The 21,807-nt window shown below is 47.2% G+C and overlaps 1 protein-coding gene across 4 annotated transcripts; it reads right to left on the minus strand.

Moving 5' to 3' along the window:
• Window positions 1-202: 202 nt before the first annotated feature.
• On the minus strand, window positions 203-16,589 carry GGCX (gamma-glutamyl carboxylase). 4 transcript variants are annotated; one of them, XM_032178936.2, is made up of 15 exons: window positions 16,473-16,589; window positions 15,902-16,072; window positions 13,681-13,839; window positions 13,196-13,361; window positions 10,608-10,686; window positions 9,910-10,016; window positions 8,579-8,742; window positions 7,669-7,934; window positions 7,376-7,507; window positions 6,853-7,004; window positions 6,246-6,415; window positions 5,914-6,044; window positions 5,360-5,507; window positions 4,990-5,179; window positions 203-4,563 (listed from the first exon to the last, which is right to left on the minus strand). In XM_032178936.2, exons 1-15 carry the CDS (start codon window positions 16,513-16,515, stop codon window positions 4,371-4,373), a joined length of 2,271 nt encoding a protein of 756 aa, XP_032034827.1. In that variant the 5' UTR covers window positions 16,516-16,589; the 3' UTR covers window positions 203-4,370. The 4 variants fall into 4 exon arrangements, with proteins under 4 accessions (XP_032034827.1, XP_032034826.1, XP_032034828.1 ...); XM_032178935.2 differs by having other exon boundaries at window positions 4,990-5,185; XM_032178937.2 differs by lacking the exon at window positions 15,902-16,072 and having other exon boundaries at window positions 4,990-5,185.
• Between the last annotated feature and the right edge of the window lie 5,218 nt (window positions 16,590-21,807).

The following is a 21,807-nucleotide window of genomic DNA, read 5'->3' on the forward strand; positions in this document are numbered from 1 at the left end:
GACCATCCTGGCTGACACAGTGAAACCCCGTCTCTACTAAAAATACAAAAAATAAGCCAGGCGCCTGTATTCCCAGCTACTCAGGAGGCTGAGGCAGAATGGCGTGAACCCTGGAGGTGGAGCTTGCAGTGAGCTGAAATCGTGTCACCGCACTCTGGCCAGGGCAGCAGAGTGAGACTGTCTTTAAAAAAAGCCTTGGAAATCTGGGTATGGTAGCTTACGCCTGTAATCCCAGCACTTTGGAAGGCTAATGGCGGGTGGATCACCTGAGGTCAGGGTTTGATACCAGCCTGGCAAATGGTGAAACCCCGTCTCTACCAAAAATACAAAAATTAGCTGGGTGTGGTGGCAGGCACCTGTAATCCCAGCTACTCAGGAGGCTGAGGCAGGAGAATCACTTGAACCCAGGAGGCAGAGGTTGCAGTGAGCTGAGATGGTGCCACTGCATTCCAGCCTGGGCCAGAGCAAGGCTCCTCAAAAAACTTGGAAATCTGTTGGGAAGTAGGGGGAGGGCAAGGTTAAAACCTATGCAGGTGTATCAATTAGACTTGTTCCAACTTGAGAACCTGAATTTTGCATGTCATTGAAATGTTCCAGAACAAGTCTGGCAGTTTCATAAGGGAGTTTTTAGATGCCAATACATTGCAGATAACCATATTGGCTACATTAGGGGAATGAGCATGAATAGGTGCCTCTAAGTTGGTAGAATAGCATGAGAAGTTTTCAAAAGTAACCGCTTTAAGGTTATGTTCAGTATTTGCTAAGTAAACAAAGATTCCCCAACCTTCAGGGAGCCTGTAGACTAAGGGGATAGTGTTGTCCTGCCCAGCCTAGGGGAAAAGTATCCTGAAGGTTAATAAGGTGGTGGATGAACATTAGGCCACAGAGAGCAGAGGGAAAGCATAACAGCAGGGGATGATAAGGGTGATTATAGTTTAGAAAGCATGAAAGTATGACTTAAGGGAATGTTTTTAGGTTGAACATTCTGTATATAACCTGCCTTTTTTGTTTGTTTGTTTGTTTTTTGTTTTTGAGACGGAGTCTCGCTCTTTCACCCAGGCTGGAGTGCAGTGGCGCGATCTCGGCTCACTGCGGGCTCCGCCCCCCGGGGTTCATGCCATTCTCCTGCCTCAGCCTCCCGCGTAGCTGGGACTACAGGCGCCTGCCACCTCGCCCGGCTAATTTTTTGTATTTTTAGTAGAGATGGGGTTTCACCGTGTTAGCCAGGATGGTCTCGATCTCCTGACCTCGTGATCCGCCCGCCTCGGCCTCCCAAAGTGCTGGGATTACAGGCGTGAGCCACCGCGCCCGGCCTATAACCTGCCTTTCTAAAAAGTTTCAAAGGGGATGGATACCCATCAGGGGCAAAGATCCAAATCCTGAGGGTAGAATGAAGATGTACACTAAAGTCTTTTGGCTAAAAGGACATTGATAGCCCATTTTTAGAATGGCTACAGTTGCAACCCAACTCTACCCCACTGAACAGCTTTTATTACCAGTATTTACATGACCACTTTTTCTTTCCACTTCACCCTACCCCAACATCTTCCTTGGGAAAATTGGTCAGAGAGGTGGTATACTAACAGTTTGGGGAAGGGCAGCATCCTTGCCCATATTTAGAAAAATACTTTTTCAAGTGTCTTCTCCCAAATAACTCTTGGGACTTTTGTTACCAGTCAAGTAGGTACAGTGAGTTTGGCAAACAGAAAGAAAGAGCTAAACTTGCTGGCAAACAACATAGTGGCAAGGTATCTTCTATCATGTTAGTATGAGAGAAGATCTGCAAAAGGATTGAAAATCAGCGTCCCTCTCACCCATTCTTACAAAGTAATCAGGGGACCCTGTGCCACAGCCATTGCTTGCCCATATAATACCTTGAATGAATTAGGGATTTTCCACCAAACCCCATTTGGCCTCCTCAGTGGTGGGGGAGGGTGGCAATCTGCTTGACAACTAACATGTCGGCCCTGTCCTGGTCTATCCCTAACTAGATGCTAATACAAACGTTGAAAATACAGATATAGGTAGTGATGAAAACAGATTTGGCTGGGCGTGGTGGCTCACATCTGTAATCCCAGCCCTTTGGGAGGCCAAGGCAGGTGGATACTTAAGGTCAGGAGTTTGAGACCAGCCTGGCCAACGTGGGAAACCCCATCTCTACTAAAAATACAAAAATTAGTTGGGTGTGGTGGTGGGCACCTGTAGTCCCAGCTACATGGGAGGCTGAAGTGGAAGAATCGTTTAAACCCAGGAGGTGGAGGCTGCAGTGAGCCAAGATTGTGCCACTGAACTCTAGCCTGGGTGACAGAGTGAAACCCTGTCTTTAAAAATTATAGATTCAGGCCGGGCGCGGTGGCTCACGCTTGTAATCCCAGCACTTTGGGAGGCTGAGGCGGGCGGATCACGAGGTCAGGAGATCGAGACCACAGTGAAACCCCGTCTCTACTAAAAATACAAAATTAGCCGGGCGTGGTGGCGGGTGCCTGTAGTCCCAGCTACTCAGAGAGGCTGAGGCAGGAGAATGGCGTGAACCCGGGAGGTGGAGCTTGCAGTGAGCCAAGATCACGCAACTGCACTCCAGCCTGGGCGACAGAGCAAGACTCCGTCTCAAAAAAATGTATATATATATATATATATAGATTCAAGAGGTATCCAGGAGGTAAAACTGATGGGACTTGGCAATTATAAGAAATGCAAGGAAAAGGGAAGAGTCAAGGCTGATGACCTAGAGATAACAGCTTGGCTAAGGTATAGAGCTGCCATTCAATAATAAAGAATAAGCAAGTCTGAGGTGGGGATGAATGTAAGTTCTGTTTAGGATGAACTGAGCTTGACAGCCCTGTGGGATATCCAGGTGGAACTTAGACCTATACGTCTAGGGCACAGGAAAGAAACCTAGCATGGTTGGAAATCCTGGAGTAGACACAATCATCTGAAGTATGTATACTGAAAAAGCAGTTGCTTAGGAAAGAACCCCAGGAACACTGTCCAAGGAGGAGTGGGGGAGAGTATGGGAAGAGAAGCCTGCAAAGAGATGCAATCATTTACAGAAGTTACTGAGACTGCCAATTTACTACCAGTCTCTGCTACAAGTCCATGAGCTCCCAAAGCAGGGATCCTTTTTTATAACCCTGCATTCTCGCTTCCTAGCTCAGTGCCAACCCTTTGAATTTTCACTGAACTGAGGAGCTTCCTGAGTTACCCTTGTACACCCAAACCTACAAAATGTCTAAGCATTCCCTAATCCCTTACTAAATTTGGTTAATTCTTACTTTACCTCCCCTTCTGCTCACCAAAGGCTAGAATAATACCAAATACTAAGCTTATTTTTAGAGAAAATCTAGCAATCATCTAGATTTCCTTATTTAACTTTGATGCTGCTATTCTGACTGCTCTCATAACTGCTAGTGAAACACTTACTGGGTGTATATAGATAATAGGAACAAAGAAGGAACCAAAATTGCAATGAAGATAAATTACTTTGTGTGCATTTACAGCCTGACCACCATCCAATTATACTTTTAATTAAGAAAACACGTTTTAAGCTGCATTATTTCAGATTATCAGTGATTCTGAAAATTACAAGTGGCAGGGTGCAGGACCTTAAGTCAAATAGACGTTAAGTTCAAACCATCAGTCCATCCCTCACTAGCTGTATGTCTTTGGGCAAATTATTTTACCTCTCAGCCTAATGTGATAATGCAGGTAACACTGCTCATGCGGTGTGTAGCACATAGCAAACACTCGGGAACAGTTAGCTATTCATCGTGGTACATTAAATTGCTTTTCCCCAAGAGCCACTTTATTTATTTATTTATTTTGAGACGAAGTCTTGCTCTGTTGCCCAGGCTGGAGTAAGTTGGCTCAATCTCGGCTCACTGCAACCTCCGCCTCCTGGGCCCAAGTGATTCTCATGCCTGTCTCCTGGGTAGTTGGATTACAGGCACCCGCCACCATGTCTGGCTAATTTTTGTATTTTTAGTAGAGATGGGGTTTTGCCATGTTGGCCAGGCTAGTCTCGAACTCCTGGCCTCAAGTGATCTGCCCACCTCAGCCTCCCAAAATGCTGGGATTACGGGCGTGAGCCACAGCACCCAGCCCCCAAAAAGCCACTTTAAACCTTATCCTAGGAGGACAGTTTCACATTGCTTCTAACCTCCTCCTGGCCTCTTAATCTTGGGTTGTTAAATCTTATTTGCTTTATTTCCTTGGTTCCTCTAAGTTGTAATCTCGGAGTTAAAAACAGCTTTAGACCACCCCCCTAAAAAAAAGCAAAAAACTTTTGAGAATTTTTTTCAAATAAATGTCCATTGCATAGAATGGGTCTGTGACTGGCTGCTTCTACATCTGCACCCAACATCTGGCCCCCTTCAGAACTCTGAGTGGACAGGATCAGGATTTGACTCAGGAGGATTAGGATGTGAAGAATCCATGTTTGAGGGACTCAGTTCTCCAACTGGCTCAAAGGGTCTCAAGTTTGCATAAGTCACCTCCTGGGCCAGCTGCTCCAGGGAAGGGCGGCCTAATATCAGATTTCGAAGTGAGATACAAGTCATCAGGAAGCTGAAAAACAGGAAAAAGCCGACCAAGTTCAAACTCCTGTTTCACCAGAAGAATTTCAGCTAAAGCCCTTAGAAGGCACCTGGTCCTCGCTCCTCCCACACAGGCATATATGGGAATCTCCCTGCAAGTGACCCTTCATCTCCCAGCTGGGAGGGTACCCCACTCTTTATACAGTCTGGTAGAGGATTCCAGGATAGGGTAAGAACAGCCCACAGAGGCTGGAGATAAGCTGAGGCAGAACAAGAAAGCAGGCCATCAGATATAGGCCACTTATTCTTCCAGTAAATCAAGAAGAATGGCAGGAAAAGATATCTAGAGCTAAACTGTCCTTTCCTGTATGACAGTCTCTAGAGTTACTCTCCCCAGGGGAAAGTTACCAAGCTTGCCAACATATGATGGCAATGACAAATACTGTTGTGAACTTACCTGCGGCGAAAGACATAGAGCTTTCGCAACAAGAAGCGGAAGAATCGCTCATGGAAAGGAGTATTTCGCCGGCGTTCAATCTCCTGAAGCCTTTGTTGGCGTCTAAGAAAGGTCTGAACCAGAGGTGTTGGCTCAGGGCCCCCTTTTACTTCCCCTTCCAACAGAGGCTGCAGCTCTGGGGGTAGAGGCCCTGTTTCTGCCCGGAAGACAGAAAAAAGAGGAATCACTGAGATGGATCACTCTCTCCCCTTAGAACTCCCCTTCTGCCAGCTAGAGACTTCAAGTTCATTCTTGAATGGCTAGAACATCATTCATAACCCTGACTTCTTGAAACCAGAGGCTATCTCAGCCCAAATGTTCATACACTCACCACTTCCATTCTCCACCTTTTCCTTTAATTCTTGAAGATATGCCAGGTCTTGCTCCAGTGCAAGCTCTGTAGTGTTGACATAGATGTACATGTAGCAAGAAGGGCTAGGTGATGTCGTATACACTTTATGGTACTCACCAGCAGGCAACTGACAAGGGAGAAGAAATGGATAAATTTCATCAGCTTTTCTCTAGCCAGCTTATGGCCTCCCTACTCTATGACTCTTGGCTTCTTTCTATTCAATTGTGTTTTGGAATCGAAAGTAATTGACCTCTAGAATCCTGGACGAGGCTATTCACAGTCCCAGGGGCCCTTGTTTTTTGAGCTCCACTGCATTACTGCTATGGTAAAATATTTTCAGTTTATAATAAATGAATCTTGCTCATCTAAGCTTTCTGCCATTGTTTTTTAAATTGTTAGAGATGGGGTCTCACTATGTTTCTCAGGCTCACTGTGAATTCCTGGTTTCCCGCCTCAGCCTCCTAAGAAGCTGGGATTACTGGTGTGAGCCACTGTACTCAGTTCTTTCTGCTGTTGTTAATCCCAGCAAATACCTGCATTTTTTCTCCCTCTCGAAGAGTCTGGTTCTTCTGTTCTGCCACAAGCTCCACAGTCACTTCCCCCTGCAGCAGCTGGATGCTGGTGTTGCCCAGGTCTTCACTCACAAAATTCTCCAAGTGCAGTCCTGCCAGACCAACAGAGTTCATCATCCCACCCCATGGCAGAGTGAACTCACTCCCAGCCAGAACAGAGACATCACATTTTTACCACCATCATCCCCTTAGGTTTCAAAAACATTCCCTCTCCCCTCCTACCACATGGAATGTCCCTGGCCAAGGAAGCCAGAAGGAAAGACAGAAAAGCCTCTCCTCACTTTCCTCCATACCAGGGAAATCTGCAATGAAGACCACCTCAGTGTGGTTGTCCAGGCTGCTCTTGATTTCCTGTAACTTGGCCCTCCAGGGAGACAGGTCCATCAAGAGTGGTTGCACCCAGGATGTGCGCTGAAAGGGGGACCAAGCGGCCTGCACGATGTCCACACGAGGGTCAAAAATCCTTAGGAAAGGAAACCATGTTCTAAGGACATCACAGCCACCCACCTACCAGAACTTCCAGTTCTCTCCCTTTCATCATCATTCCTAAGGACAGGGAATAGAAGGAGAAGAAATTGCCTGTGTCAGCATGTTATTGCCAGTCCAGGGCAGAGAGAGAAGGCAGAAGAGCTCTGGAGCACTGGGAATAATGGGGGTTAGTGGCTACCTGAGAAGGCATTGTGTCAACAGTGTCTAAAAGAACAAGTCAACTCACTTTTCTCCTGGATGATGGTGCCCCCTGCTGGAAGCAACCAGCTATGCCCACAACCAGATCAATGGGGACATGCACTAGAGGAAGGACAGCTTTTTAAGCAAGACAATATCAGGAAGCAAGGGCTGTTCATCTTGGTAAAAAGAACTGTGCTTCATTTTTTCCCACTCTCTGCTCCCCTTGCCCACCTCTGCTGGAAGCGGTCATTGATGGAGACCCAAATATCAAAGTAGATCTGGGGCTCAGTGACATTATACTTGGGAAGCAGGCGGCTCAGGCAAGTGGCATATTGCTTCAGCATGTCTGCATGATCCTTCCATCGCCGACTCTGTGTAAATACCTGCCCCAAACCCCCATATTAGTCCCACCTCATCATTATCAACTTCCAAGACAGGTCATGCACTGCCAAGGGCACAATGAGATCCCTGCCTGCTGCCTATTCTGGCTAGAAAAAAATGGAACTTGCCTTTGGGAATGAATTTTTCATTGTTGGGCTACTGGTGCTTACTTTTCCTGAATCTAATCTCAGTTCAAGGAAATGAATGCATTGCCCTATCTCAATCCACACAAAAGATAGTTCAATCTGGCTCTTGAGAAAGGGCAAAGCAGATTCAAATTTGTTTTGCTTTATGGTGTGTCTAAGACAAAACCAGACCCCAAAGCACAAGGGGGCTCTGAAGAACAGTAAATTGTCAGCATCAGACATCTCACCCCAGGGTTAAGGTAGCCCAGTTCGCCAGTGCGGCCATCACGGTAGGTGATCTTCACGTGCTGGTGGGAGCGGGAGTGCACCATCATGTCCCAGGAATAGCCATACAGCCCATTTGTCCAGTTGTTATAGCCCTGGGAAGGCAGCGCAGAGGGGAATCAGCTCAATGCTTCCCACACTGACCCCATCCCCTACCAAGAAGGGGCTGCAAAACCAGCCCCATTCTTTCCCAACTGTTGTCATCCATTCCTTTCTAAGCCCCGCCTTTGCTGTACACTCCACAGCCCCTACAAACCTGGGTGAGAAAATGAGAATAGGGCAGGAATAGCTGCTCCAAGAGGTAGAGCAGGGTGAAGGCAGTTCCCAGCTGATGGCGCAGCCCTGGCTTCTGGCTACTTTTGCCCCGGCTCCTCTTATACACACAGGAAACACTGGGCTGAGGGGCTGCCTTGAGAGGCAGCAGTTCTTGCAACCTTTGGGGGCAGTAGGACACCAGCTTCCGAGGCCACTCAGGGGAGCAGAAGAGAGGGCTGCTGGCCAGCATGACGTAGGAGAACATACCTAGGAAAGCAGGGAGAAAATACATATTTCAGGAGTTTGGTTGGGCCTCTTCAACCCTGTTCCCTTAGGAGACTTCTCCCAGGTGTTCCACTGAAAAGGAAAGTAGTTCTTTTTTTTGTTGAGACAGAGTCTTTCTCTGTCACCCAGGCTGGAGTGCAGTGGCGTGATCTCAGCTCACTGCAATCTCTGCCTCCTGGGTTCAAGCGATTCTCTTGCCTCAGCCTCCCAAGTAGCTGGGATTACAGGCATGCGCCACCATGCTCAGCTAATTTTTGTATTTTTAGTAGAGACGGGGTTTCACCATGTTGGCCAGGCCGGTCTCGAACTCCTGACCTCAGGTGATCCACCCGCCTCGGCCTCCCAAAGTGCTAGGATTACAAACCTGAGCCACCACGCCCGGCCAGAAAGTAGTTCTTAACTGTAAGATATTTGTTCTTCCTGGAGATTACCTACGGTACAACATACTAACTAAGCCCAGAAGCTCCAATCCTCTTATCCCCATTTATGCCTACTTCATAGTGACTGCCCTGTGTTCAATTTAGCTCCTGCTCACACCACCCTCTCCCACTCCCAAACAATGCCTCTGGCTAGTCCCTTCCTGCAAAACTGTGGTTCCTGTTTCCTACCAGGCTACAGGTACTGACCAATGCTGAAAAGCTGGGAATTCATGCAGTGGAAGTAGGACACAAAGAAGAGGCCAATGGATCTTGAGGCATCAAAAAAGAGCAGGAAACCAGCTGAGAGGTCAAGCAGCAGCCCACCCCAGTGCACGACCAGCAGGCTAGTCAGCTCCTCAGACAACAGCAGTCTGCAAACACATGGAGAAAGTTCAAGCACCAGCCCACTGGAGAACACATCAAAGTACATTCACAGCACGAATGTGCCTTGGCTACTCCAGTGGCTGCGTATATGCCTAAGGTACGTAATCCACCCATGAAGACACTCCTCTAGGTTGTTTGTTGTTGTTGTTGTTGTTGTTGAAACGAAGTTTTACTCTGTCGCCTAGGCTGGAAGGCAGTGGCATGATCATGGTGCACTGTAGCCTCAAACTCCTGGGCTCAAGCAATCCTCCTGCCTCAGCCTCCCAAGTAGCTGGAACCACAGGCACATGCCACCACGCCTAGCTGTTTGTTTAATTTTTTTGTAGAGACAGGGTCTTATGTTGCTCAGGCTGGTCTTGAACTCCTAGGCTCAAGCAATCCTCCCACCCCAGCATCCCAAAGTGCCGGGATTACAGGCATGAGCCACCATGCCCAGCCCCCTCTACATTTTCACACACTTTAGGTGTTCAATGTTTTCTAACATATCCTATGTAATAAGCAAGGGCAGATCTCCTAGGACAAAATTTGACTGAGATGTGTGTGTGTTGTGGAAGGGAGGTTCCCCACGGAGGTCATGAGTGAGAGGACACTTTAAAAGGTGAATGCTTGGCTATCATAATGAAGTCAAACTTCAGGAACTGGAAAATAACAGGGAAGAAGAAAGAGAATAAAGTAAAACAAAAGGAAAGAAGAAATGGGAAGAAGACAGAAATCAGAAAGGTGACCCTTTGTTTTGTGGAAGTGGTAACAATGGTTTTGTCAGAGCCTGAACAGTGAGTGCCCATCTTCTCAGTACATCAGCTGCAGGGCTCTGATGGGAGGCTAGAGTGGCAAGGCAAGGACACAGGCACCATCCAAGGCAGCTGCTGAGGGCACTGGCTCACTCACCAAGTCAGCCAGTTCTGGCTCTTTCCTTTCCTTTTTAAATTTCTTTTCCTTTCTTGCCCATCTATACCATGTATCTCCCAAGAGCAGCTAGGGCTCAATCTTTTGATACCACTGACTCTGCTTCTGCTGAATAGGGAGATGAGTGGACAAAGGAAGGCATGTGGCAAATTCAGGCAAAGTAGGAACAGGTGCCATTACTGAGAGAGATGAGTCACCTGCTCTGTTACCCATGCCTCAAAGAGACCTCCACCATGACTGCCACTCACTTGAAGGGACTGAAGAGCCAGTGCCGGGACAAATATTCCATGGAATAGCCTTCAACCCAGTCTGCATCCAGCTTTTTCACACCCGCAATGAAGTACACAATGAAGATCTGAAAATAAAATGTAACACAAAGTTCAAGCAAAAAGAATCTTTTCTACAGATAGGCAAGAATAAAATAAGGAGCATATAGTTAGGACAACTTGAATCCATGCTCCTGAGTTACAGTCCTTGACCCGAATATTACAGTCCTTGACCCAAATAATCTACTTATATATTTTTTTTAAATGAATAAAATAAATACTGATCTGAGTCCAGGGCCCAAGGAAGAATAGACCCCGTCTTCTATTCATTCATCTCAGAAATTCACCTCATCCAAACAGCATTTATTGACATCCAACCAATGCCAGCGACAGTATCAGGCACCAAGGAAGAAGTCATAAAGCACAGACTGAATCCTTTCTCTTTGTCATGAGGATTCCAATCTAGCAGGGACAAAGCTCTAGTCTTTCCTTGACAAATGAGAGAATTCAGAGATTAAGGGATTAGAAAAAATGAGAAGCCAGCCTAGCTTTCCAGCAAAGGGTAAAAACTAAAAACAGAAGATCCAGGGAGGCAGCGGAGAGTGTAGTCTGGCAGTAGGATGGCCATGCTGACCACATGGCTGTCAAGGAGCTCCTCCTTCTGTCCTAAAATGCTGTACCTGGCCACGCAGCACTGTATAGTTCCAAAGGGGCACGTGGGCATTCCTCCTACGCGCATTCAGCAGACCGTCCACAGACCTATACCGAGGGAGGTAAACATTGAGGGGGGAGCTGCTTAATGCACCTACATCTCCATCTTTCCTTTTATACACGATAATCCTATCTATCCTGGGCACATCTCCCATATCCTCCCTGGTTATTCTGAGACCTTTTAGAATTATATGAGCAAATTCTAACGTGATTATACAAGTCATAGAAGAAATATTGCTACTAAGTTATAACAGCAAAAAGTTCAGTATTTCTTGTTAGCTCATAGTTGAGTTTGTTCTAATGGATCAAATCAGGAAAAAAGGACTACAATACTAGAAAATTACTGAAAAAGGGGAGGAATTTGATGGAGTGTTTGAAAAGCTATATGTGTATAAATAAATATGCAGTGTATTATCTTTAAAAAAAAAAAATCAAAACACTCAACAGCAGAGTAACACACAACATAAACTAACATTTCATAGACCTGCATGCCAGGATCCAGTATAAGAGGGTCCCTGCTAACAGCTTGTATTCTGGAAGAGAACTGATAGACCCAGGCTACTAACACCAGATGTACTCTGGGAAAGCAGAAGCAAAGCAAGTTTTCAAGAAGTAGAAGCTGGGAAAGGGGCAGCTTACACTGTGGTCAAGAGCACTGGACTCTGCAGTCATGAACACCTGGACTCACTTCTGTTTCTTAACTGTTAGCTGACCTTAGGCAAATTCTTCACTCATCGATAATACTTAGCTTCTTTATCTTTAAAATGTGAACAGGCCAGGCTCAGTAGCTCATACCTATAATACCAACATTTTGGGAAGCTAAAGCGAGAGAATCACTGGAGCCTAGGAGTTTGAGGTTGCAGCTATGACTGTACCACTGCATTCTGGCCTCGGTGACAGAGCAAGACCCTGACTCCAAAAACATAAAATGTGAACAGCACCATCGACCTTATAGGGTTTTAATGAGGAAAAACTCTAAATATTTAGTATAGTGCCTGCAATGTGGAAAACCCTGAATAAATGATAAGTGATTTTTTCAAAACGCATAAAGTCATAAAAATGAAACTTTTGACTAGCCTGAGCAACATAGTGAGATCCCATCTCTACAAAAAATTTTAAAAATTAGCTGAGTGTGGTGGCACACACCTGTTGTTCCAGCTACTCGGGAGGCTGAGATGGAAGGATCACCTGAACCCAAGAAGGTTGAGGCTGCAGTGAGCTATGATCACGCCACTGCACTCTAGCCTGGGCGACACAGTGAGATGCCATCTCAACAAATATTCCCACAACGGAACTTTTCAGAGATATTCTATCAAAACTGCCTCTTAATTCTCTATGATCAGAGCTGGCCATTCTGAATGAGTTTCAAGTTTTACCAAAGGGGTTTTGTATGTGTTTATTAACAAATAGGCCAGGCACAGTGGCTCATGCCTATAATCTCAGCACTTTGGGAGGCCAAGGTGGGAGGACTGCTTGAGCCCAGAAGTTCAAGACCAGCCTGGGCAACAAAGCAAGACCCCATCTCTATTTATTTATTTATTTATTTATTTATTTTATTTATTTTTTTTTTTTGAGACGGAGTCTTTCTCTGTCCCCCAGGCTGGAGTGCGGTGGCGCGATCTCGGCTCACCGCAACCTCCACCTCCTGGGTTCACGCCATTCTCCTGCCTCAGCCTCCCGAGTAGCTGGGACCACAGGCGCCCACCAACACGCCCGGCTAATTTTTTTGTATTTTTTAGTAGAGACGGGGTTTCACCGTGTTAGCCAGGATGGTCTCAATCTCCTGACCTCGTGATCCACCCGCCTCGGCCTCCCAAAGTGCTGGGATTACAGGCTTGAGCCACCGCGCCCGGCCTCCCATCTCTATTTAAAAATAAATAAATAAAAAGAAAAATAAATAAAACTTAATGACTGTTAATGAATTCAATGTTTGAGATTTTTTTTCCCCATACTCATGTTATTGACACCTATTTTATTGCTTTTCACTCAACACATAAAGAATCCTTAACGTCAACTGCCCTACCACCTTATCTCCAAATCCCTTCTCCACCTCCCCTTAGAGACAGTCACCTAAGCCAGAAATAGGGAAGGGCTACCTCCTCCCAGAACAGCAATGCTGAGCAGCCCTCTTCTCCTGACATGATCTCTGCCTCACAGCAACTTCTACTTTTGGCTCTAACTCTGCCCTTCTGGACTCACCCAGAGAAAGTCTGCTCCCTCTTCTACATAACCACCCTTAAAGTGTCTGAAAACAGCCATGTCTGGCTTTAGTATTCTGTTTTTCTCTCTAAGAGGGTTACAAGAGGTGAATAAATCAAGGCACCTGGGGAGATATGGAAAGACTGAAGGGGTGGGATGGAGCCATTTTGCTTTGTGTCATCCCAAGTGCTCCAACTAGTTGGCCCTTTCCCCTCCCAAATCCACCTAGATCAAAGTGACCTTGTAACCATACTTTGCAAAGTGTGACTGAAAAATTCCAGAACCTCACTGGGCCCCTATCTCTGATAACCATCCTGACCCAGCCAACCCCCACCCCTTTGTCCCCCCAGACTCATACCAGTAGTGGTTTGCATCCATGAATGTCAGCTGAAAGGCCAACAACCCATACAGATAGGAGTGGTTGTTCCATGATGTCTTGTCCAGGAGAAACACATACCAGTATGGCAGCAGGAATAACACACAGCTTATCCGGTAGCACAGGCCCAGCATCATGCCCAGTGCCCCTGGGATTTGTAGGGAGAGGATTAAGAGGTCAAGAGATCACCACAGGCCCAGTTTCCCTGGACCAGGATATGGTTGGAATTAAGAAAAATCAAGCATTGTATAATCAGATAAAACTAAATGAAAATTAAATGTTATTTTAATATTTTAAAAAGAATTATGGGATCACAGCTTAAGTGACACACAGGTCAACAGCATGAAATTGAACACAGCAGAAGTGAAATAACGTGCCAAAGACTTTGACCATTCACCAGCATGCTTCTATTTCTGTGTTTCTGGCAGGCCAGTCAATATTTCCATCTCTCCCACAGTTCCCCTCACCCAGAAACATGATGCTGTAGACAAGATACATCCAGTCAAGTGGCAGTGGGCGTAGGGCATCCAGCAAGGGGAAGCGGCACACATCCAGCCCATCAAGGTATTTTCGGTCCAGGGAGCTGAGCCCCCGCTCCTGGGGAATGTCTAGCACCATCAAGAACCCTAAGAAGGCAATAGGGGAGTTGGTCATTGGGCCTCAGCTAAGGAAGCAGTAGAATACAGTGGAACATAGTTGAGAGTGTGCAGCTCCAGGGTCAGACTTCTTTTCTAATCTTGGCTCTGCCATTTATTCGGTATTAATTATTGAGTGCCTACTCTGCACAGTACTACATCTGTTGTGCCATCTAGAACAGCCCCTGCAGCTCAGTTAACTAATTCCCCATTTGTGAGAAGGGGAATACATCACAGGACTACAGAGAGGATTAAATTACAGAAATGCACAAAATGCTATAAAAACTGTTAGGGTCTTTTTTTTTTTTTTTTTTTTTTTGAGACGGAGTCTTGCTCTGTCACCCAGGCTGGAGTGCAGTGGCACAATCTTGGCTCACTGCAAGCACCGCCTCCCAGGTTCACGCCATTCTCCTGCCTCAGCCTCTCCAAGTAGCTGGGACTACAGGCGCCCGCCACCACGCCCGGCTAATTTTTTGTATTTTTTTTTTAGTAGAGACGGGGTTTCACCGTGGTCTCGATCTCCTGACCTCGTGATCCGCCCGCCTCGGCCTCCCAAAGTGCTGGGATTACAAGCGTGAGCCACCGCACTCGGCCACTGTTAGGGTCTTGACAGCAGTAAAGATCCATCCTATCGAGCTTCAGAAAGTGCTCTGGGAGGCCGGGCATGGTGGCTCACACCTGTAATCCCAGAACTTTAGGAGGCTGAGGTGGGCAGATCACTTGAGGTTGGGAGTTCGAGACCAGCCTGACCAACGTGGAAAAACCCTGTCTCTACTGAAAATACAAAAAAATTAGCCAGGTGTGGTGGTGCATGCCTGTAATCCCAGCTACTTGGGAAGCTGAAGCAGGAGAATCACTTGAACCTGGGAAGCGGAGGTTGCAGTGAGCCAAGATCACACCATTGCACTCCAGCCTGGGCAACAAGATCGAAACTCTGTCTCAAAAAAAAAAAAAAAAAAAGAAAGAAAGAAAGTGCTATGGGAGTGCTTCTCAACCTTTTCTGCTTCCTGGCACACTCCAAAAACAGTTGCATTTCATCAACACCCTGGGAATAAACAGGAGAGGTTACTCAGATCAGGAAGCCAGCTTGAGATAAGGCAGGGTTTCTCAACTTTAGGACTAGTCACATTTTGGGCTGGTTAATTATTTATAGAGGGGGATTATCCAATGAACTACAGGACATTTAGGAGCATCCCTGACCTCTATAGAGATGCCAGCAGCCACCTATTCTTCCTCCCCCAAGTTGTGACAACTAAAAATGTCTCTAAACATTGCCAAATGTCTCCCAGGGAGCAAAACTCCCTCCAGTTGAGAACTACTGGGTTAAGGGGACTAATATCTCTGCACATCTGTAAACCATTCCAAGCACACCATGCTGTGGCCTCAGTTAAGAAGCTCTTGATTAGGGAGTCACAGCCAAACTGTATGGTCCCTGTGGCCCCCGCTCTGTTTCTCTGAGTCTTCTGGGCAACTTCATGCCACAAGCAAAATGGGTCACTGCTGCCTCGCCTCTACATATCATATAGCATTTCTAGCTGGGTGCGTGGCTCACACCTGTAATCCCAGCACTTTGGGAGGCCGAGGCAGGCGGATCACCTGAGGTCAGGAGTTCGAGACCAGCCTGGTCAACATGGTGAAACCCCGTCTCTACTAAAAACACACACACACACACACACACACACACATTAGCCGGGTGTGGTGGTGGGCGCCTGTAATTCTAGCTACTCGGGAGGCTGAGGTAGGAGAATCGCTTGAACCCGGGTGGCAGAGGTTACAGTGAGCCAAGATAGCGCCATTGCACTCCAGCTTGGGCAATAGGAGCGAAAGTCCGTCTAAGAAAAAAACAAACAAAAAAAGCATTTCTGGCCACCAAGTAAATCCTAACTGTAGGAGACAAAGCAGGATTAATCCTAAACTTCGCAAAGACCTCTTCTTTTATACCAATGTCTTCAGCTCTGAGGAAAAGGGAGCTAAGTCAACTTGCAACCAAAAAATAGACGACTGTCATTCTCTACTCCCAACCGAATTGCTCCCAGCCATAAACTGGACTCACCAAAAAGAAAACGAAAGACAGCCAGGCTTGCAGGGTCCGTTGGTCTATTCAACAGGGTCACCAGCCTCCGCCAGCTGGACAAATCTGTCCACTCAAAACCCAAGAGTTTCCCCATTCGGCTGTCCTGCCTGGGCCCTGAGATCAGTTCAGCCTTGTCTTTCTGTACTTTATCTGCAACCAACAAATGGAGAAAATGTGTGTGCGGGGGTGGGCTCCACCTCAAATCACAGAAATCACAGCACCAACAGCCCAGAGCTTCCGCCCACCCGGGTTGGCTCAATGAGGTTGCCTCAATGATCTGACTGTAGGATACATCCCTGCAGTGCAGCCCCTTCTCCAAGATCCCCCAATATCCCAGAACCCCTCAGACTACAGTCCCCTAACCGCAAAGTGTTCCCGAATGTCATCATCATCCAGAAGCCGCAGGCTGCAAATGTCTCACAGCACGCCCCCTTCCCCACAGAGCATCCCCCTCGCCTCACATGGAGACACTGAGCGTCCTCCCGCCCCCGCCCTTCTGAGACCAGCGCTCCTAGGAACTCTCCGTCGGAGGGCAGGGTCCTAAGCCTACCTGAGCTGGGTGAGGTCCGCGCGGACCGGGCAGACACCGCCATTGCTCTGCGGAGGAGGCAGGTAGGTCACAGTAGCCGCGTCTGAACGGAGGCCGCCAGGAGAATTTGCTTCCCTAGACTCCGCCTCCCGACGCGTCAGCAGCTGTGCGGCCGGCCGCAAAGCGCTAGCACTGTCGTAAATACTACCCCTGACCAGCGGCGCCGGATTCCTTGCTTGGCGGCAGGGGGCGGAACAAGGAGCCTTGGAGCGGGGCAAAGATCCCGCCTAGTACCGTTGATCTCCAGGCGCACTGCTGGATTCGCCTGTTACGCCTTCCGAGGGGGCCTCTGCTTTTTAAACACTGGAAAGAGTCTGAGTTCCCCAACTTCCTTGGTTCCTCCCCGGCCCCATTAGTCCTCTCCGTCCCTCCGTCCCTGCGGTGCTCTCTGGTGTCAGGGATCGGGCGCAAAGGGCAAACTTTTTGTCAGATTGTCGCCGAGTGGAGGACGCGCCTGGAAGGGTTGCCTGGGTTTTGAGCTGTTGCACGACCCCTTCACTTTCTTTTTCAGGACCTGCAAAGAACCGAGGTTTCAAAGCAGTAGGGGCCGGGCACTGCTCTTACTTGTAATCCCAACAGTTTGGAAGGCCAAGGCGGGAGGATCGATAAAGAAAAAAAAAGGCAACAACAAAAAAAGAAAAAACACTAAAAAAAAAAAAAAGTTAGCTGTGTGTCGTGGTGCGCTCCTGTGGTTTCGGCTACTCGGGAGGCTGAGGTGGGAGGTTCGCTTGAGCCCAGGGGTTCGAGGCTGCAGCGAGCTGTGATCGCACCACTGCACTCCAGCCTGGGGGACAGAGTGAGACCCCGTCTCAAAAAAAAAGAAAAAAGCAAGCCGGGTGCGGCAGCAAGCCTGTAATCCCAGCACTTTGAGAGGCCGAGGCGGCCGGATCACTTGAAGTCGGGAGTTCAAGACCAGCCTGGCCAACATGGTGAAACCCCGTCTGTACTAAAAATACAAAAATAATCCGGGCATGGTGGTGTGCGCCTGTAATCCCAGCTACTCGGGAGGCTGAGGCAGGAGAATCGCTTGAACCTAGGAGGCGGAGGTTGCAGTGAGCCAAGATCGCGCCACTGCACTCCAGCCTGGGCGACAGAGTGAAACTCCATCTCAAAAAACAAACAAACAAACAAACAAAAAAAACAAAAAACGAAAAAGAAAGAGAAAGGAAAGAAAAGGCGGGAAGAAAAAAGAAAGAAAATAAAAAGCAGCCGGGGAAACAGGAACAACATAACTGAAGAGGGGATACAGAGCAAGGGCAGTGAGTAGAGTATGGCCCATCAGGGAAGGTTCTCAGAGGCGAGTCTGGAACAGAATTGAATACCTAAATCTCTCCACTGGGATTAGCCAGCAGGAAAAGAAGGCACCCCAGAGAAGCCGTTCTCAAACAGTTTGGTCTTGGGAATCATTTACAGTGTTAGAAATTATAGAAGACCCTAAAAGCTTTGTTAATGTGGGTTATATCTTTCAATATTTGCCGTATTCGAAATTTTTTTGGCCGGGCGCGGTGGCTCACGCCTGTAATCCCAGCACTTTGGGAGGATGAGGCGGGTGGATCACGAGGTCAGAAGATGGAGACCATCCTGGCTAACACGGTGAAACCCCGTCTCTACTAAAAATACAAAAAATTATCCGGGCGTGGTGGCAGGCGCCTGCAGTCTCAGCTACTTGAGAGGCTGAGGCAGGAGAATGGCGTGAACCCAGGAGGCAGAGCTTGCAGTGAGCCGAGATCGCACCACTGCCCTCCAGCCTGGGCGACAGAGCAAGACGCCGTCTCGGAAAAAAAAAAATTTTTTTTGAGGCCAGGCGCAGTGGCTCACGCCTGTTAATTCCAGCACTTTGGGAGGCCGAGGCGGTTGGATCACTTGAGGTCAGCAATTTGAAATCAGCCTGGCCAACATGGTAAAACCCCGTCTCTACTAAAAATACAAAAAAAATGAGCCGGGTGTGGTGGCGGGCGTCTATAATCCCAGCTACTCAGAAGGCTGAGACAGGAGAATCACTTGAACCCGGGAGGTAGAGGTTGCAGTGATCCAAGATCGAACCACTGCACTCCAGCCTGGGTGACAGAGTAAGACTCTGTCTCAGAAAAAAAAAAAAAAAAAAAAAAAAGGCCGGGCACGGTGGCTCACACCTGTAATCCCAGCACTTTGGGAGGCTGAGGCAGGTGGATCACAAAGTCAGGAGTTCGAGACCAGCCTGACCAATATGGTGAAACCCCGTCTTTACTAAAAATACAAAAATTAGCCGGGTGTGGTGGCACGTGCTTGTAATCCCAGCTACTGGGGAGGCTGAGGCAGGAGAATCGCTTGAACCTGGGAGGCAGAGGTTGCAGTGAGCCCAGATTGCGTCACTGTACTCCAGCCAGGGCGAAAGGGCAAGACTCCGTCTCCAAAAAAAAAAAAAAAAAGCTTTCTAGCTTGTACTATGAAGGAAAAAAAATGCCATGTTTCTGTCGTCTCAGCTATTCCCAGCTTTTCTGGAGGCTGAAGCAAGACAATCACTTAGTTCAGGAGTTTGAGACTAGCCGGGACAACATAATGGGATCCATCTTAAGGGAAAAAAAAAAGCTATCAAGCCATTAAAAAACATGGAGGAACCTTAAATTCATATTGCTAAGTGAAAGAAATCAATGTGGAAAGACTACAAACTATGATTCCATCTACATGACATATATATATGTATTTTTTTGAGTCAAGGTCTTGCTATGTTGCCCAGGATGGTCTTAAACTTCTGGTCTCAAGCAATCCTCCTGCTTCAGCCTTCCAAAGTGCTGGGATTACAGGCATGAGGCAGTGCGTTTGGCCCCAACTGTATGATATTCTGAAAAGGCTAAACTATGGAGATAATAAAAAGATCAGTGACTGCCAGGGAGGTGGAGTTGGGGGGAGGAAAGGATGGTAGGTGGAGCACGGGGGAGTTTTACAGAAGTGAAACTATTTTGTATGATGTTGTAATAGTGTCATGGTGGATACATGTCATACTTGTGTGTGGAAAAGAGTAAAGCCTAATGTAATTTATGGACTTGGTTAATTATAACATATCAATATGGACTATGTTTTTTTGGTTGGTTGGTTGTTTTTTGAGACGAAGTTTCCCTCTTGTGGCCCAGACTGGAGTGCAATGATGCGATCTCGGCTCACTGCAACCTCCACCTCCCAGTTTCAAGCAATTCTCCTGCCTCAGCCTCCTGAGTAGCTGGGATTACAGGCACCCGCTTCCACGCCCAGCTAATTTTTTGTATTTTTAGTAGAGACGGGTTTTCACTATGTTGGCCAGGCTGGTCTCGAACTCCTGACCTCAGGCGATCCACCCGCCTCTGCCTCCCAAAGTGCTGGGATTACAGGCATGAGCCACTGCGCCCAGCTGGGCTATGTTAATAATATACCAATACTGGCTCATCAGTTATAACAAATGTACCACACTAATGCAAAAAGTTAATAATAGGAAAAATGGGGAGCCTGAAGGGGGATATGGGAACTCTTGGTACTTTCTTCTTTTTTTTTTTCCTTTTTTATTTTTGAGACAGTCTGCCTCTGTTGCCTAGGCTGGAGGGGCAATGTCGCAATCTTGACTCACTGCAGCCTTGTCCTTCCGGGCTCAAGTGATCCTTCCACCTCAGCCTCCCAAGTAGCTGGACTACAGGCATGCACCACTGTGCCTGGCTAATTTTTTTTGTTTTTTGTAGAGACGGGGTTTCACCATGTTGCCCAGCCTGATCTCAAACTCCTGAGCTCAAGCGATCCTCCCTCCTTGGCCTCCGAAAGTGCTGGGATTAAAGGCATGAGCCATTGCTCCCAGCCTGGAATTCTCTGTACTTTCTGCTCAATTTTTCTGTAAGCCTAAATTGTCCCCCCAAAATAGTCTGTTAATTAATTAATTAATTTATTTATTTATTTTGAGATGGAGTCTCGCTCTGTCACCAGGCGGGAGTCCAGTGGCACAATCATGTCTCACCGTAACCTCTGCTTCCCGTATTCAAGTAATTCTGCTTCAGCCTCCTGAGTAGCTGGGACTACAGGCGCGCACCACCATGCCCAGCTAATTTTTGTATTTTTAGTAGAGACGAAGTTTCACCATGTTGGCCAGGATGGCCTTGAGCTCTTGACCTCGTGATCCACCTGCTTCGGCCTCCCAAAGTGCTGGGATTACAGGCATGAGCCACCTCGCCTGGCCTAGTCTGTTAATTTAAAAACAACCATAGACTGGGCACAGTGGCTCATGCCTGTAATCCCAGCACTTTGGGAGGCTGAGGAGGGAGGATTATTTGAGCTCAGGAGTTCGAGACCAGCCTGTGCAACATGGTGAAACCCCATCTCTACAAAAAATTACGAAAAATACAAAAATTAGCCAGGCGCAGTGGCACACGCCTGGAGTCCCAGCTACTTAGGAGGCTGAGGTGGGAGGACTGCTTGAACCCAGGAGGTCGAGGCTGCAGTGAGCTGTCACTGTGCCACTGCACTCCAACCTGGGCAACAGAGCAAGACCCTGTCTCAAAGAAAGAAAGAGAGAGAGAGAGAGAAAGAGAAAGAAAGAAAATTAAAAAATAGGCTGTAATTGACTTACTGCTTGTATTCTTTTTCATCAAAGAGTGCAATTGGACATTATCTGCTTTTTTGGGTTTGTGCATCAAAGGGATACTTGAAAGTGAAAAGAATGAGAGAAAGTATTTTAAAACCATATCTGATAAGGGTCTAGTATCCAGAATATGTAAAGAACTCCTGCAACTCAACAATGAAAAAGACAACCCAAATAAAAATAGGCAGAGGGGCTGGGCACAGTGGCTCACGCCCATAATCCCAAAACTTTGGGAGGCCAAGGTGGGAGGATAGCTTGAGGTCAGGAGTTTCAGACCAGCCTGGATGACATGGTGAAACCCCATCTCTACAAAAAAGTACAAAAAAGTAGGTGGGTGAGGTGTCCACCCCTAGCTAATTTTTTGTACAGATCTGGTTTCTCCATGTTGCCCAGGTTGGTCTCGAACTCCTGATCTCAAGCAATCCGCCTGCCCTGGCCTCCCAAAATGTTTGGATTATGGGCGTGAGCCACTGCACCAGGCCAAAGGTTAGTTTAATTGCACAAGTGCTTTTTCTTGACAAACCATGAGACAACTCTTATATGCAGAAGTGCTATATGCATATTTCCCATTTCTTCACACAAAATATTAAAAAGACATGTACTGTAGAGTCAAGATTTAATACAATTAATAATTTGTACTGCTTCATCAAAGATATTCATTTTTTTTTTTTTTTTTTTTGAGACCGAGTCTCACCATGTCGCCCTGATGGAGTGCAGTGG

The sequence above is a fragment of the Hylobates moloch genome, unplaced genomic scaffold (assembly GCF_009828535.3).
Source record: "Hylobates moloch isolate HMO894 unplaced genomic scaffold, HMol_V3 SCAFFOLD_15, whole genome shotgun sequence".
Lineage (NCBI taxonomy): Eukaryota > Metazoa > Chordata > Mammalia > Primates > Hylobatidae > Hylobates > Hylobates moloch.